Raw genomic sequence first — 18755 nt, forward strand, 5'->3', positions numbered from 1 at the left:
GTTATTATGGATACCATGACTGTGGTAAGTTTTCATTTATGTTTTTAGATGGAAGGCTGTATTCCATCTGTCTAACGTTAGCGAATATTGTGAGATTGATGAATAGGACATAACGTTGGGATGTTAGATCCTAATGTAAAAAACTGTGATTTTATATGTCTGCACTTTATGTGCTCATTTTATGCCTGTCTTTTTTCTGTTGTGAAGCACTTTGAGCTGCAGTTTCTGTATGAAAGGTGCTATACAAATAAAGTTTATTATTATTATTACACCACCCCGCTGAGAAACCCTATTCTAGACATTACAGAGTCGACACACTGGGTTTAAACTTTAACATTGACTTATTTTATTTATAAATACAAAACGACTTGTTACGCTCATACAACATATGCTGGACATACATCTTCAACAGAGTGAACAAACAAAACCGAGGAATGGGTGTAAAAACGGCAATGCAAAGATGTATTTCAAGGTTTCTTTAAAGGTGCTGGTATTTTTTTGTTAAAATAAGTGGTCTACAATGTTAAAATAATAACTCTACATTCTGACAGCCATCACTGATATAGAGAGTTTGGACATGGATCTCCCAGTCCCTCCACTCTGCAGTAAACACAAAATAAATGTTCTGGTATCCCATTCCCACTTTATCCAATCAGGAGAGAGAACCCTAGATATTTTTACTTATTTAAAAAAATCTTGCCAAACCAAATTTGCTTACTGCACCAGCAGATTATTTTACTTGTTTCAAGCACATATTTGCTTAAAACCTTATTTAAAATATTTTTGATACTGCATAGTGGAGGGACTGGGAGACCCATGTTACTGACCAAACAATCAAAATGTATTATTTAACACTTAATTTTACACAAAAAAAACAACACTTCACCTTCAATGTAAAATTAGATGCTAATACTGACAGATAGGGCCAAGCATGTAAAAACAGAAACAAAATGAAAAAGGAAATACAAGCTCAGAGCCACTCTTACACACTGTTCATTGTCATTCACCCCCCAAAGGTTGTGTAATTTTCACATAAAAAAATCGAATAAAAAATGAATCAAGTCCACACTTATCCCAAACAGGTTTTCACAAAATGAAGAAATAAAACATTTTAAGTACAGCCAAGTAATAAACAGCTGTATAGCGAGCTCTGCTTTAATTTGAAACCTGACTCAACATTGAGTCCTAAAAGCAACAATACTGTTACACCAGATGTGTACAAAACAGATACACATGTGTTAGTGCCAATATGAACAAGGATGTGTAAAGAGTGCACACATTTCTTATGTTTAGTTTAGTGCAAGTGTTGCAATACATGTAGACAGCAGGGATGCAATACACGTAATAATGAATTTCATTTCCCCAAGGGGATTCATAAAGGAACACTTGACTTGACTTGATTAAAACCTATTTCTTTAATTGCATTACTGCAGTGCTGTCCCAACACGTGCACTGATCATATTCAATTGAAACAGAAAATTATAGTATTATAGTACGGAAAAAATATAAAATGCATTCCACAACTTTAAAATCAGCAATTGTACTGTATGTGACCAGTTGCAGGACATGGGTTAAGTGCACCAAAATTCCCTTTTACAATCAACAAAACTTTCACAAATCCCTCAACAAACCTTTTGGCTTTCACAGACATGGCTTAAGATTACTCTATAGATTGTGCTTAGGCTGAATTTAACGTTTCTGGTTTCGTAAAAGAAGATTACACACTTACAAAACAGCACCAGTGGCTGAAAACGGGAGACTCAAGAGTGAAACAGGCTTATTTAGATAAGAAGAAACATTGTGCTGCCCTCTTTGTTGACTTATCAAAAGCATTTGACACAGTTGATCACTACTTACTTCTAAAGAAACTATCTAACATTGGGTTGGATGATAATGCCTGTGTCTGGTTTCAGGATTATCTATCTTCTAGGCGGCAGTGTGTGAAGTTAGGTCAAGCACAATCTGAATTCTTGGCCATGACTAAAGGTGTGCCACAAGGTTCAGTTTTGGGTCCTGTCCTTTTTACAATTTATATTAATGATATTGTTTCTTCTTTGTATGGATGTCATGCCCATCTGTATGCTGATGACACAATTGTGTACTGTATTGCAGACTCTGTACAGCTGGCCTTTGAGAAATTGCAACTTTCCTTTTATGCTCTACAGGATGCCCTTACTAGTCTTAAATTGGTTCTTAATGCTAGTAAGACAAAGTTTATGTTATTTTCAAGAGCAAGGAATATTAACCTTGATGATGTGAGGATATCTCCTGTCAGTGGCTCTTGTATAGAGAGAGTCACTGAGTATAAATATCTTGGCCTGTGGCTTGACGAGAAATTAACATTTAAGTTCCATGTGGAAAATCTTGCCACTAAACTGCGACAGAAAATTGGTTTCCTGTACAGAAACAGATCCAATTTTCCTCTATTTAGTAGAAAAAGAATTGTGGAATCAGTCTTCTTATCAGTTTTGGACTATGGTGATGTAATTTATAGGCATGCTGCGGCATCAACTCTTAAACCTCTGGATTCTGCATATCACTCAGCTCTCAGATTTATAACTGGTGACAGATATGATACTCACCATTGTGTCCTGTATGATAGGGTGGGTTGGCCTTCTCTTGCAGAAAGGCGCAACAAACACTGGTATTTATTTATTTTTAAAGCCCTTATTGGTAAACAACCTGTTTATATCTCCTCACTGTTAAATTGGAATATTGGAACCTATTCAACTCGATCGAATGACTGGATGGTTCTTAGGGTTCCTCAGATTTGTTCTGAGCTAGGGAAGTCAGCCTTTTCCTTTGATGCCTCTAACTCATGGAATGTCCTTCAACTCACGCTAAAATTGGAGGTTCTCCCTTCCCTTGGAATGTTTAAATGTATGATTTCAGACCATTGTGTGACTACCTGTAACTGTTTTAGTTGATATTTTAAAATTATTTTTAAAAACGTTTTTAATTTGTTTTACTCTGGTGTTTAAATTTCTGTGAATATTGTTTTTATTATGTACTGTACAATCGTCGTTTCTGTAAATGAGGGAAACCTCAGATGCTTACGATTTTAAATAAAGGTTGAAATGAAAAAAATAGCAATCAGCCTATGCCATAAAACCAATAATTATGCTACTTAATATGTATGGACTGTGAGTGCAATACGTGTTATTTTGATGGAGTGAATATCATATTAATAATGACAGCCTGATAAAAGCCCTTATGCTGCAACACTTTGGTCATCTGCTATGTATTTTCCCCCTCAATAAATGCATTTATTTATTCAGTGGTGATAAAAGTGGTACTAAAATGGAGAATGGCTGATAATCTGTCATGTTAAAAGTATCCGACTAAGCTTTGTAACCTGGCTCATACAATGACCTGGATGATTAGTGTTCTAACCAAGCTTTGTAGATTAAGCTAGTAGTAGGCCTACATCTACCTCAAAATAGTAATACTTCCAGTGTAGGTCATATATGATAAAAAAATAAAAGTTAAGTGGATGCCTCTGCCGGTCTCTAGTGAGTGGAAGCCAATCACAATCACAGCTGTACCCCATTTTCATTCCATCCAAGCACTCAGCCCTCGGATAAAATGAACAGTCGTGACATTTAAGCCTCCAGTCATTGTGAGGGAATCGAGGATGTTACCCTTGCCATAATTACCTGCAGAGTCCTCACTGCACCATTCCAGCCTCTTGGCAGACATCGCTATGAATTTAGAACATCATTAAAACTCACATTTACACCTCAAGATAAAATCACATCACATTTGATTATTTTCTCCAAATGGGTTTAATTTAGTTTCATAAGTAACTTTGGTTCCGTTGTTGCTGTCATCTTTACTGGAGAAAAAAACAAAGTGACAGAATAGGTCATAATATAATTGCATTAATGGGATCCATCCCTAGTCTTAATTTGTCCTTTGGAATTTAAGTGTTGAATAGCCACCAAACAAGAGTGACCTGGTCAGTGGACACTGCACTCCTTGTACCCACATCACCAAGAGTGTTGAGGCAGCCTTGACCCAACCCTGTACACAACATTACAACAACTTCCATTGAATCCCTGGTGTCGTTACGGCAAGGCTGGACCAGAATTTGTAACAATGGAATCATGGTTGATTGGTTAGCCAGTAAGCTATACGGATTATATATGTTATATTATTTAAAAAAAAATTATCTAACCCTAACTAACCTTACTGTCACTTGTCCTAATAAACTAATCTACACTGTAGCACTCAACACTTGTGAACATTGTTACTCAGCTGATAAGAGTTGTGCCCTTCCTGATGACTTGTGAACTTGTAAGTCACTTTGGATAAAAGCGTCAGCTAAATGTAAAATGTAAATATTGCATTCATTCAGTGTGCCAGAGAGCTAAGAGCTAGTGTTTGTCAGCCAAAATGTTCCTGGCCATTGCCTAACTTTAGTTAATATAGAAATTGTGCATCCATGAACACATAACTGCTGACTCCGATAAACTTGCAGTAAACGTTGCTGTAGCAGTTGCAAATATCATGTCGATATTTTGAGCAAGTGATGTCCATACTACCCGAGGGGCTATGTTGGCTTCAGCCTTAAGAGACTTTGACACTATCAAAGTATGTGCAATGCAAGACTAAGCAAACCAACCAATGAACATGACATATGACGCAGGAGTCTTCTAGAGGTTCCCTGCCTCCTGGACAACCATCGGATATCGGAGATGAACATTAGGAATTTATGCTGTCTATTGATAATCAACTTGGGATGCACCAATATGAACATTTTGACCGATTCCGATAACTGATAATACATTTTCACTTATGGCCGATAACAGATATTTACCAATATCAACATAATGTGGCCTGTATAAAAAAAAAAAAAGGCTCCTATGGTAATCCAATTTTGTACATACTGAATGTGATACGACATGAAAACATTGTAAAATGGGAAATAATCTGTCTTTACTCTTCTATTCCTGCAGTCTATTGGAATGCTGTTGTGCACATGCAAGTACCCAAACAAAACCTGTGGCAAAAAAAAAAAAAAAAATGTGCAGCTAAACAGAAAGATAATCATTGGTTGTTCACATCTGCCCAGTTCTGCTCATCAGACTGATGCAGATACATAAAGAAAAATCACAGATATCAATATCGTCGCTGATATACTGGTATCATGCATCCTTACCATCAACATGGTGATGGAATGTTGCAAACTGATGTAAAAAAAGACCACTTGTTGAATAACTAACAGCATGTCCCTGATTTAATGGAAATGGAATTTCATGCACAGGGGTGGGATAGTGGCATTCTCGTATGATTATTGAGGATATAATATCCAACCTAGATCCCGCCGTAGTGTTACTGTGTAGGTTCTCATGAGCAACATGGTCTCATCTGAAAACATAAATAAAGTACTAATCAACCACAGAAAAAAGGTGCATAATGTACATTATTTTATAGCCCATAAGTAATATATTTACTTATTGTGTATAAGTCATATATCTACATTTCATATCTGTGAAATTCCAAAACAAACAGTGCAACCAACAAACCAACAATGCTTGTGCAATACTATGATGATGATGATGATGATCGTTTTAACGGTTATGGTTAAAATAGAAAGTTAAGGTTATGGTTAGTTTAAGGTAACAGTGTGGTTAAGGTTAGGGTTAGCGTCAGCTTGAGGTAAAGGCACTTGCCTCCCGTGCGAGCGTCCTGGGTTCGTTCCTCAGCAGGTTCACATAATTATTTTGAACATGTAATATATGTACTTATTTGTAAATATGTAATATGTATGTCTTAAATACATGCAATATATTACTTATGGCTATAACGTACAATATGTACCTTTTTCCTACTTTATTTTAAGCAAGATCGGGCTGTTATGATCAAATGCCTATAGTTTGAAACAGACGTCCACTGCTAACCCTATGATGCTTTTGTCAACACTTGTTATGATGGAGGTGTCGATAACAATGACTCTAAAATACAAAAAAAGACGAATTAGAGATGAACCAAAGGTGGGAAAACGGGTTAAAACTAGGGACCAACAAATTTAAACAGTAACATAAACCAAAAAAAATAAAAATTTTGATTTACAATAACTTGTGAGACAACAAACGCTAAAACAATCAATGCTATCAATGTTTGAATGCTCATCCCTAAAAAAAACACATACATTTGTTTTTATGGTCTAGGAGTTAATCTAAATAGAATAATCTAGAACCTAGTTTATCTTTATCTTTATAGTCCAGATAAACAAATGCAATGTTCATGAAAGACGTTTCAATGTTCTGTCTTAACTATTACAGAATCATACCTCCTCCAGGCTTACAGTACCGGTAAGTACTGTATATACAGTACAGTGTCCATGGGCCCATTGTCATTCCAGATAGGAATGTAAACATGAAAAAAGAAAAGAAAAAAAACTGAAAAAAAGAAAAGAAAAAAAGCATAGCAAGGGATTGTATCTTGTTTGTATACACCATGCATGTCATGCTTATTACAAACGATGCCCTGATCTTATTTTGGGGAGAGAGCGTCATCAAAGTAATCTCACCATGCAGCTCAATGTAGAAAAAAATAGAGCATGAAATGACAGTGAAATTAAAACTTCAAATACATATTCAATAATAGGCAGTGCACCATTTTCTGGTAGATGAAAAGCTTTTAACATAGGGCTAACCTAGAGTTTGTTTGTTTTCCAGTGTCCATTGATTTAGTGAGTTTACCACCAAATGGAAGTCAGGGCGTCAGTGCAGCAGGGCTGGTTTTACTGTGTGGTCGCAGCTTGATACATTTTGCGGTTACTCTCAACATACATTTCCTGACTCAAAATCACTCAACCCTACACAGAACTAGTAAGCATGACTTGTGATTCTGACTTGTAAACGAAAAGCAAATCAGCCAAATTGACGAGAGCACTTCTCGTCTGATGTAGCTTGTGTACTCAAAGCCTCTATACCTTTCACACTTTCCAGAGAGTAATCAATGGCTATAGGAAAACGACCAAACTCAGACCTGTCCTGGCTTACAAGCGTTACGTCTGCCAGAAAATCTTACTCAGCCTGTTACTGAATCGGTCGTTTTACTTTGGCTTTCATTCAGTGCTTCATTCATTTCCATGTTGAGCTGCCTGGTGAGATTCCAATGATGCTCTCCCCACAAGGTTTTGAAGCACGTTTTCAGTGAATGCACAGGCATGAGTACTGAGGCTTTTTTCTAACATGTTGTATTACCTACTAAATAATGTACTTTTATACTTTTTTTTAAATGGCAGTTGTTTGGCTGTAACTCCTCTCGGAGACATGACTTTGTTATTAACATGTCTATTTTACCATGTCTATTCAAGTTATCTTTTTATTATTATTACTATTACTATTGTTTTATTGCACAATCGAAGCGGGCATGGCCAACCGAATTTCACTGTATGTCCTGGTATGTATGTGATGAATAAAACTCTTGAATCTTGACTACAGATTGTTATTTGTGCAGAACTTGTCACCAGAGTGCCTTTTTCACATTCTTCCCCTGGAGAGGGAGAGCTTCTCTGTACTTTATTGAAATCTGAGTTGTACGTGTGATGCCACTAATAGGTCGAACCTGTCATGGTCCAATATGTGGTAATTCGACAACTTTTGAAGCAGCAAACACAGAAAGCAGAGTAGGTCTTGATATATCTTGACAGAATATAAGCTGCCGACATGGGATTCCGGTTAAATATCAATGGGTGCTTTGCCAATTTGCATATTCATAGCTCCTTGCATTCTTAATCAGGGTAAAGGTGTAGAGATGCTGCTAAACCATTTTCCATTTTCTATACAAATTGTTCAATATAGAACATTTATTTAAGGATCTTCTTAGTTTTGCTTATAAGATAACCTACTGTACTTGTTTGGAGAAAATATCTTATAACTAGTTACAATTCTTGAAACCAGCTAAAGTATCTTAGCCTGGAAGCCACTTCGAGCCGCCTATACATTTCAGTGGGCGGGAGTACTTGCCTTGACAAACAAACTCCTTCAGCCAATCAGCGAAACAAAAGTAGTCCAGTCGGAAGAACCGTGAAAAGTAATACAGTCAGAATAATGTCAAAAAACGCAGAGAAAGTCTGCTAGTACATACTCTTGTTTTTGTTTAATTGTTGTTATTAAGTCTATTTCTGCTATAGCTGCACTTATGACTGTGTTTATTCTACCAACATTAACATTACCGCTCGTTGCTTTGGGAGACGCCATTATTGTTTTGCCAGAACGGCGGCCAATATTTCACGTCATCAACTATGGGAACCAATCGGGGACTGCGTTCCACTGGGGGACAGAATGGCAGTTAGAACACATTCTGCATTGCAGTTACTGGAAATCGATGTGGATACAAGGAGAAAGACTGGCTTCCAGGCTAAAAGTATCTGCCAGTGCACAACGTTTTGAAATAAGGATGATTGTGGCTTAATATCGTTATTAACAAATACAAAGATAAAATCCCTTACTATGCTATGTCTTTTTTTGCAGTGAAGGGTATGCCATCATTTAAATATAAACAACTAGCTGGGTTCAACAAAAAGTTGTAAATATTGAATAAGTTGTGTTCCATAGTTGCTAATGTTGTGACTTCGTTATTGGTCTCCGTTCAGCTGGGTCTGGAGGATTAATGGTCCCAACAACAGCAGTGCAGGTTACAGTCCTCCCAGAGACGGTTCCAGTCTCTCAACTTAAATTCTGAGTCAACACAGAAACAGAGGATTATTGTCAATTACAAAAGACTATTCTAAAAATGCATCATGGTAGTTCGATGGTAATTTCAGTTCCACCGTGGTACCGGCCATTGTACAAATAATGTACCATGGTACTGCCGTGGTTAACAGTTGTGTATCACCTGTCATGTATTGCTTTTGGGGGGGGGGGGATACCATGAAACCTTTGTGGTGGAAAATCAAACCATAAACAGTTATGAAATATGCTCATGAATAATAGAGATACATGAATACTCTGGTTTAAAAGATAATGATGTGTTGTGTCATTTGTAGGCTTGAAAACATGTGTTTAGTGTTTAGTTGTGATGTGTATGTCCAAAAGGTCCACACTAGGACTAGAATGACCCATGCTAAGAACAACCGAACTTAGCTGGACTTTCGTTCAAATCACACTATGTAGATTCTTATGGCAGGAACTGTAGGACAAGAGCCCCGCGCCAATGGCATAGGGGGTGGTAGTTTTGTTGTCTCAGTTTGATATGAATAAAACAAAGATTGATTCAGTGTTATGCCAGGTCTTCCTTGCAAGAAATAACTGTACTGTAATTGCATGTAAATCAATAGTGAAAAGTTCTGTGTTCATTCCTGAAAACCATTCGTCTGTAATCTCAATTCCCACAATACATTTTTGTAAAGATTAAGTGTACAAAATCTAGACATTCACTGGGCACCTTACCTCCTTTCTTACATTCATTGTGGATGCTGGGGGAGACACTGGTGGACTACAAGAGTAAACAGGGGGGAAACATTTATTTTAGGTACATTTACATTTATTCTATACAACAAGTCAGCAGGAAGGGTACAACTCTGGAAGCTAATGGTAAGTAACATTGTTTGTCAAACAGTGTTGAACTTGAGTGCTACAGTTTTGAGTGCAGTATATTAGCATAGTAGGTACTGGTAGTAATATAGGCACAGTAGATTACTTAGCAAAGTGCATAATAGTAAAAGACAGTATGAAGGAAAAGACATTTCTACCAGGAAATTTATGAAATAAAAATAACCTAGAATTCTAAAGAAAATTTCGTCATAAACATATTAACAGACCAGGGCCCTGGTCATACAGTATGTCACTTAACTAGTCCTGGCTTAACTAGTCCTGGCTAATATGACGTCCGCCATATTTGTTGTTCTCGCCTATTCACATCTCACTAGGGCTGTCCCCGACTAAGGATTTGGATAGTCGACTATGATTGGCCAAAATTTGCCGTTAGTCGACTATTAGTCGACTAAAAAAAATATATATATATATATACCGTATATTTTTTTGGGCTGTGTGAGGTGCTTAATGTCTGAAGGAGTCGACTGAAGGCTTCTTGTCCTCTGCAAAAGCATGCAATTGGTCCACTGATGGATACATCTTGATATTTGTCTAGTCTAGTGTGTTCATTAGATTGGTGAAATTCTCTTTCAGTGCCTCTGTGCCTGTTTTCGTAGGCAGTTAGCCTCTGGTATGCGTGCCATTAGCGTTAGCCACGCTTCTAGGCCTCTTTTCTTATTCGACTAAGAGGTTGGCAGTCGACTACGGCTCCTTTCGGCCGATTAGTCGACTAATCGACTAATAGGGGTCAGCCCTACATCTCACTAAGGATTCATTAGACTTATTCATTAGACAAGCGTGGATTCAATCAACTGGGATAATTCTGTGCTCCATAAAGGGAACATCAAGTGACTGGAAGAGGCATGGCAAAAACGACCCATTAGGCTATATTATTGTAATTATCATGCTATAGTCTTTATACCTGTATCAATGTACATTAATACTGTACCTGTATCATTGTACATTAATACTACAACTCTGTACCTAGGCTTGAACTATGACCTCTGCCAGTGGGTCTTGGACTTCCTGACGGGCAGACCCCAGGTGGTGAGAGCAGGCAACTGCACCTCCTCATCCATCACTCTCAACATAGGGGCCCCCCAGGGCTGTGTTCTGAGTCCCCTCCTCTACTCCCTGTACACACATGACTGTGTGGCACAGCGGGACAACAACACAATCATCAAATTTGTAGTGGTGGGCCTGATCTCTGCAAACGACGAGAGGGCCTACCTGGAGGAGGTCAAGGTTCTAGCGGGATGGTGTCAAGAGAACAGCATCTCCCTGAACGTCAGCAAAACAAAGGAGATGATTGTGGACTTTAGGAGGTCGGGGGTCAGGGACTACAGCCCCCTCAGCATCGACGTGGCACCGGTTGAGAGAGTGAACAGTTTTAAGTACCTCGGAGTCGGCGGCTAGGTGGCACAGTGGGCAAGGTGCTCGCCACCAACGCAGGAGATGCTGGGTTCGAGCCCAGCTCTCGGCGTTGCTACCAGCTTGGCTGGTCGTTCATACTAATACAATTGGCAGTATTAGGGGGTGGGAAGCTGGTGGGTGGGGATCGGACGTTGTGGACAGCGACTCCTACAGGTCGGTTGGTGCGCCTGCGCAGTAGAATCAGGAAGCGACGAGGGCGGCGTGTCCCTCCCACGCAGACCCTCGCCGCTGAGAGATCGCGCTGTGCAGGTGAAAAGATGCGACGGCTGCCTCCTCGAGTACCGGAGGGGACACGTGATGCAAGGCTTCGTCCACATTGCAGCCGGCTTGTGGGAGGCATGGCCTAACAACGTTCGAGACAGGGGAGAGTAGAATTGGACAATACGAAATTGGGGACGGGAGAAAAATAGAAAAATGGGGAGAAAAAGTAGATAAAAAAAAAAAGTACCTCGGAGTCCACATATCCGAGGACTTGACATGGACCACACACATTGACAGTGTTGTGAAGAAGGCACGGCAACGCCTCTACTTCCTCAGGCGCCTAAGGAAGTTCCAAGTCAGTCAGAAGATCCTTAAGAACTTCTACTCATGCACAATAGAGAGCATCCTGACTGGCAATATCACCTCCTGGTTTGGGAATAGCACTGCACAGGACCGTAGCAGACTACAGAGAGTGGCCCGTTCAGCCGAACGCACAATTGGAGGGGGGCTTCCCACTCTCCAGGACATTTACAACAAGCGGTGCATGGGTAAGGCTAAGAGAATTATCAAAGACTCCAGCCACCCAAACAACTGCTTCTTTGAACTGCTGCGGTGAGGCAAGCGATACCGGAGTCTCATGGCAAGCACAGAGACTCAGAAGAAGCTTCTATCCCCAGGCCATCAGGATGCTCAATGAACAATAACACTATGTAACAACCATCAAATGCACTCACAGCACACACATCCACACTCACTTTAAACAAACAACTCACTGCAGCACCCACTTTAGAACACCTAAACACACTTTATATTTATTGGTAAAGAATTTGCACTACAACCCATACCTCATTACACCTTACTGTAAATTGTACCTAAATTGTACCTCATCCCATTTCTGCTTTGCACTGTATAGTATATTGTATTGTAACTCGGTTACTTCTACTCTGCATTGTACATTGTATATACGGTATGTATATACTGAACACTTTTGTCTACGTACTTGACTTCTATTTTATACTTGCTATACTTATTTTATACTTATCTATTTTTGTCTAGCACAGTCTCTGGAGCGTAACAGAAAGAAGCATTTTGTATAAAAGTATTCTGTACTTCTGTATGACAACTAATAAAGAAACTTGAACTACATACATCTGATTAGCACTATTACTCAGTAGTACTCATTTATATATCTTATATCCAGTTTAATAACCTGTATTGCACTTTATACATTTGCAGTCTGGTTGGATGCCAAACTTCTTTTGGTACTGTAGTTGTGCTGTATAATGGCAATAAATCTGAATCTAATCTAATCTAATCTATATTATTGTAATTATTATGCTGTTGAGCGACAAAGGCAGAATTAGACGTCTAGATTTTTCCTTTTCATTGCAATTAAATAAAATGTGGAAAATCTAATAAAATCAAATACAGCCTTATTCTATAAAAATTATACTGCTCATATAGGCATAATGAAAAACAAAGCCAGTGCAGCCTTTGTTTAGTTTCCGTTTTTCATGTGAATAAAAAAAAACGTAAATCCAAATGCTTTTCAAAACAATGCTGATTTATTTTGCACATAATCTCACACCTCTAAACAGTTTTGCACACATTCATTTAGTTTGACAGTTATTGAAAGTAAATTAGTTTTAATAATAATAATTATAATAATAGCCACCAGTGATGTCATTGAGAACATTGAATCCTTGTGTTAATTACAGCTCCATGAAATTATGTAGTGGAAAAAATATCAATACCTGGTTTCATAGGACTGACCTTATCATTTCATTATGCTGTAATTAACACAACACATGGATTCAACGTCCCCGATGACATCACTGGTGGCCATATTCAAACAAATTTACTCTCAATAACTGTCAAACTAAATTAATGTGTGCAATAACATGTTTGGATGTGTGTGAGATTATGTGCAAAATAAATAAGAATAATACATTTTATTTGTATTGCATTTTACATTAGACAATCTCAAAGTGCTACAGGTTAAGAACATGTAATGCTACAGATAAAAACATAAACGGGATCTGAAAAAAAGCTCTATTAAATAGGTGGGGTTTTAAGCCACATTTAAAAGCATCCATCAGTCTGTGGTGTCCTCAGATGGTCAAGAGCATTCCACAGACTGGGAGCAATGGAGCAAGCAGAAATATTTTTTAATAATGCACCAAATTAGAGGGTTCTTTGTACAATTTTCAGCATTGGCTCTCTGAGGTTCTGTTCCATATCCAAGCAAAATCTAAATATCCCTAACCGAATCAATATTGAATCGAATCGGAAATTATAATTGTGACCTTGCCAATCGGAATCTAATCAATCTGGGAAACCAGTCCCTAGACCTAGTGTGTAGACTATTAGAACAACAATAGAAACCTCTGTCTATTTGGGTGGAAATGTGAATGTAAACAAAAGCAAGCGGTTTATAGAAAACTCTGTTCCTTAAATGTATTAATTAATTGATTTACTTAAAGATTCAAATATAATGTCATTATACAGCACAGTACAGTACAACAAAAATCTGTTTTGCATCTTGGATGCAAGTATATAATTATATGGTATATACAGCACTATTATACAGTATCTACAGGGTTATATGGGTAGACTATAGTATGAGATAGGTAATTATGATTATTATATCTTATTATTATTATTATTATTATTATTATTATTATTATTATTATTATTATTATTATTATTATTATTATTATTATTATTATTATTATTATTATTATTATTATTATTATTATATTATATCACTATAAGGAATGGTGCAGACACTTCTGGAGATTTGTTAGGATAGGATTAAATAATATATAATTATATAAATTATATAATTAAATGATATAATTCAGTAAATAAACCTGCGTTTGAGCTCCAGGAGTGGATATCAGATTAAGCTACATTGTAAGCTTCAAGGATCAGAAGATCCCGGTCAACAATCTTATCCAGCTATATCCAACATTTTATGATAAAATAAGTAAATTTTTACGTTTGGACAGTTTGCACTGTGGGGCAAGTCATAACATTGATTCAGGAAGAGAAGAATAAAATAGAATTGCTTAATTTTTTCTTGGTGGAATTTGAAATGTTAAAGCCAGCACACTATTTAATTTAAATAAAATTTTTAAATAATGGGTTAGTTTAGAAATTAATCATATTGATATGATTAATATTATTATCTATTAACACAATGGCGCCCGACCACGGAGATTTCCGTGTTTCGATTCCACCCGTTGTGGACAGAAGCGCGGATATATCCGTGGCAAGTTGTTTTTGCTTTTATTCCATTTTAATAACCTATTCAAGGTCGCCGAGATGCACTGCAGATGTACCCTACTCTTTGAATTCGAGAAAGTGCAATACCGGCCAGATCCTCTTAGGGGCGCTATCGCGATAATGCAGTGTGCCCTGTGGCTGAACGGAGCATATTTTTTCTGGATGTGCAGCATGTAGCTTGGATTACGTTTTGGATTGCGGATTTCACTATGCAATAAGGGGATTTATCATCAGCCAATGGACATATCGATCTACCAGATGGCGATCGATAACGGGGAAATGCTCGGGGGGATCCAACCGGCTCATGGTAAGATCTTTTTCACGTAAATTACAGCCCGATCGGCCTTGTTATGATAAGATACGATCGGCCTATGTGGCTACTTAGACGAACACGGTTATTGGTAATCAATAATAAGAAATGACGTCCCCCCCCCCCCCCTTTTATGCATACATGCTTGAGGATCGTGCCGATCATATGCAGTTTGAGTTTTAACTGTAGCATCTGTATAACGGAAATATTGGATATAACGTTAGTATCTATTAGCCCTTTATCTCGCCTTCCAGGAAATATACTAGACCAAATGCCGCATAACGCTTATATTCACGGCGCTATAAAATGAGAACGTATTGATGAAAAAATTATTTCTTTAATCCATTTTGAAGGGACGGTTTATGGTCCCAATTGACAATGAGAATGGACAGATAGCAATACTATAAAGTATAGATTTAGCTCTACAAACAGCCCCATGTCTGTTTACATTTGCCGGTCCTCTAGATATTTATTAGACGCATCCCAATGGCCCCGAATGTGTTAACTATTAATCTATAATTAACAATTTATCATATAGCTAAGCATACACAATAATACTGATACTGGTATTATTAATAACAGATATTATTAAGCACTATTATGTACTTCATAAAGATTCTCAGCTAATAAGTATACCGTTAAAGCATTAACAGCTGCAGAACTCGAGAACTATTAGGACATTTGTCTGACCACTAAGTGTGTCCGACTCTTAACCACCAATTCTTCTCATATTTTTATATTCAGAGTCAATTATATTGTTTACTCTTTATTCTTCTCACATTTTTATATTTATATAAATTGTATTGCCTATATTTATGTCGTTCATCTATTACCCTGTCCATACCTCTACAGTACCTCCCCTCCCTCATGCTGCTATGATGCCTGAATTGCCCCAAGGGGATCGATAAAGAAACATTAACAATTCAACAACAATTCTCACAAAGGGAACTGGGACATTTAATTTGTGCAATGTGTCACTGACAAAACACAGATGTTGGCAAAAAGCCATTATGGGCTCTCCTCATCAAAGTTGAGAGGGACCTTGAAACACCAAACCCCATTAAAACTTCAAAATCCATCTATCATTCCGGCATACCAATTGCTATTTAATATTTCCAAACGGTTCATCCAACTTTCTCCAAAGGGGTTTGACATTGAGCCATAGAGAGAAGCTCCAGACAGATCAGGTTCCCGCTCTGCCTTTTCACTTCATCGTCTTCCCACATTATCTTCCCCATCACTTCCTCCTCTCACTTGGCCCAGGGACAGTCTGGACTTTCAAGTCTTTTGTTGTTTTGATAACTTGTTAAAAAGGTGAACAATACTGTTGGTAACTCAGTAGTCATGGATACTGTGTCCACGGTGGTATAACAAGTTTTCCAAATATAAAAAAGGGAACAAACACAATACAATTTTACTAAATGAATATACATGTGACTACAAGGCTTACAGCATATTGTGCACCTGAACTACTGCAATATGAATATATACTCTCAAAAGGCATTGTAACTTTTAAAATATGTGGTTAAAACTGTAGTAACTTATTTCAAGCTTGTTTAATACATTACAATCGACTATAGTTGAATCGTTGCTGACCTACCAGGCACAATCTATAATAATAGACACTAGAGCAGGGGTGGCCAACCAGTCAGAGACTAAGAGCCACAAAAATTACTGTGGTACCACAAAGAGCCACACCATATACCAGCGTTTCTCAACCTTTTTTATCAGTCACGGCACCCTTCATGTGTTTATAGGTCTCACCCTCTGGCCTCTGAAGTTGCTAATGTCTTTTTAACCTTAACCTCTTAAGCCCGAGATATACAGTAAAAGTGTATATTTTCAGCATTACGTTTGTTTACCAATTATTTTAACTGTTATTAGTGAAATATAAGATTATAGAAATCTCAGGGCATTGAGTCGGAAACCGGCGCATATTGACAGGAGGAAGTGGCACAGCCAAAAGTGAGTGTAGTCTTTTGAAGGAAGAGACTCAGGGCTTTCGAATTTCGAAAAACTACCCTACCCAGCTCACACCAGCCCCTGTCAATCATCTGACTTCTGGATTTACTTTTTTATTTCTCTTATTTTTTGGGATTATCTCCCACAAACCTGAACGTTATTGCCATAAAACAGAACGCAGTTAGTTTCTCTACCTTTCTGTGAACGTCTTTCAAAAAACGGTGTTGCAATACGATGAAAAATGGTGGAGAAATTTACATTATAAAAAAGATGGCAGAATTCAGTACTGTATCTACAAAACCTTCTGTTTAATCATCTTCCCTTTATTCATTTGCTTAGATTTTTCAGGTCTGGTACATTTTAGCATGGTGTTATACACAGTCAAAGATAAATATTTTTTTTTTTAATAGAATTGATATTCTCCTTTGGTTCATTACAATTTACTCAAGCCTAGTAACATACACACTATTTCTGACACTGATCCATATATGTCCCTAGATTCAGATACCAAGAACATGCAAATGGACTATTAATTTTTTTTAAATGTTTATTCTACGTCCTTATTTTTTTGTTTATGGATGGAAGAGCCGCACATTGACGGGCAAAGAGCCGCATGCGGCTCGCAAGCCGCGGGTTGGCCACCCCTGCACTAGAGGCTACTTACATTTACCGGTGTGCCATTGAAAGCATACTCACCAACTGCATCACAGTCTGGTACAGCAATTGCACTACCTCTGATCGGAAAGCACTTTAGAGGGTGGTGAAAACCGCCCAACGCATCACCGGTACACCACTCCCTACTATTGAGTCTATCCATCACAAACAGTGTCTGATACACCTGATTAGCACCACATTCAGTATTACTAATTTGTATATTTCATACTGAGTTTAACCACCTGTACATTGTATAATTTGATAATTTGCTGTTGCACTTTACTGCTACATTTGCACTCTGTTTCGATGCCAAACGTATTTTCTTTGTACTGTACTTGTGCTGTATAATGACAATTGTCCTTGTGGTTTATCATATGTAGGTTTGCATGTTGCGTTGTGCTTGTTGTTTATTTGGGACGCTTCAGGCTAAATGATGGACCTGTGCTAATGGAGCTGTGCAAAACCCTGGAGCCAGCACTGAGGAGCTGGACCAGACATTCAAACCCTGCGCCACGATACGTCCAGGTTCTGTCCACCTTGGGCTTTTTAGCCACTGGGACATTCCAGAGGAAGCAAGGAGACAGGGTGGGCATATCGCAGCCATCCATCAGCCACGACCTCCAGCGAGTCGTGGTTGGAATCATACAACTGGCCACACAATATATCAAATTCCCATTTACTGAACAACAGTTAAAGACAGGATTCCATGCCATTGCTGGTCTGCCCAACACCATCGGCACAACTGCACGCATGTGCGCATCAAGGCACTCTCCCGAGATGCATTTCCATATCTCAACAGAAAGCAATACCACTACAACAATGTTCAAATCATCTGCGACACCCAAAACCACCTGCTCAACGTGGTCTCCCTCCCGAGGTGCACATAACTCATATCTTACAAAACAGCTCTGTGGGTGTGCACCTCAAGCAAGGAGACGATGGAGACGCATGGCTAAGTAGCTGTGTTCCAGCAACAGTAGGCTTCTGTTCTTCTAATGACTCGTTTTATTTATCGTGGATATGCACTGGCCCCCTGGTTGATGACCCCACTCACCATCCCTCAGACGGAGCAGGAGGTGGCCTACAATGAGAGCCCCACTCGCACGGTGCGCTGGTCCACCTCAGACAACCCTGAGCCCGCTGTTCCTCCTCCAGTGGCCAGTATCTCTCTCCTGTGTTTTGCAATTCTTTTTTTGGACTCTGATTTCACATGAGGCCATTTCTTTTTCACTTCAGCAAGTTCATCTGCTGTGCACCCCTCTCCTGACACCACGTTAACCTCATCTGTTATCTCTTCCCATGCCGCTTTTTAGGGGGGTTGCCTTGTACCCATATTGACACTGATAAATAAGATGTCA

General features: G+C 38.4%; 1 protein-coding gene across 3 annotated transcripts in view; it reads right to left on the reverse strand.

Moving 5' to 3' along the window:
* Positions 1-334: 334 nt before the first annotated feature.
* The window catches only part of ophn1 (oligophrenin 1), a 210066-nt gene continuing 191645 nt past the window's right edge, over positions 335-18755 (reverse strand). For all 3 annotated transcript variants that reach the window (XM_084320252.1, XM_084320251.1, XM_084320250.1), the window contains 2 exons: positions 9405-9450; positions 335-8693 (listed from right to left, as the gene is read on the reverse strand). In XM_084320252.1, the coding sequence (XP_084176378.1) occupies positions 8682-8693; positions 9405-9450 (58 nt within the window). In that variant the 3' untranslated portion in view covers positions 335-8681. The remainder of the gene's footprint in view (positions 8694-9404; positions 9451-18755) is intronic.

Source organism: Notolepis coatsorum (assembly GCF_963971535.1).
Source record: "Notolepis coatsorum genome assembly, chromosome: 8".
Classification (NCBI taxonomy): Eukaryota; Metazoa; Chordata; class Actinopteri; order Aulopiformes; family Paralepididae; genus Notolepis; species Notolepis coatsorum.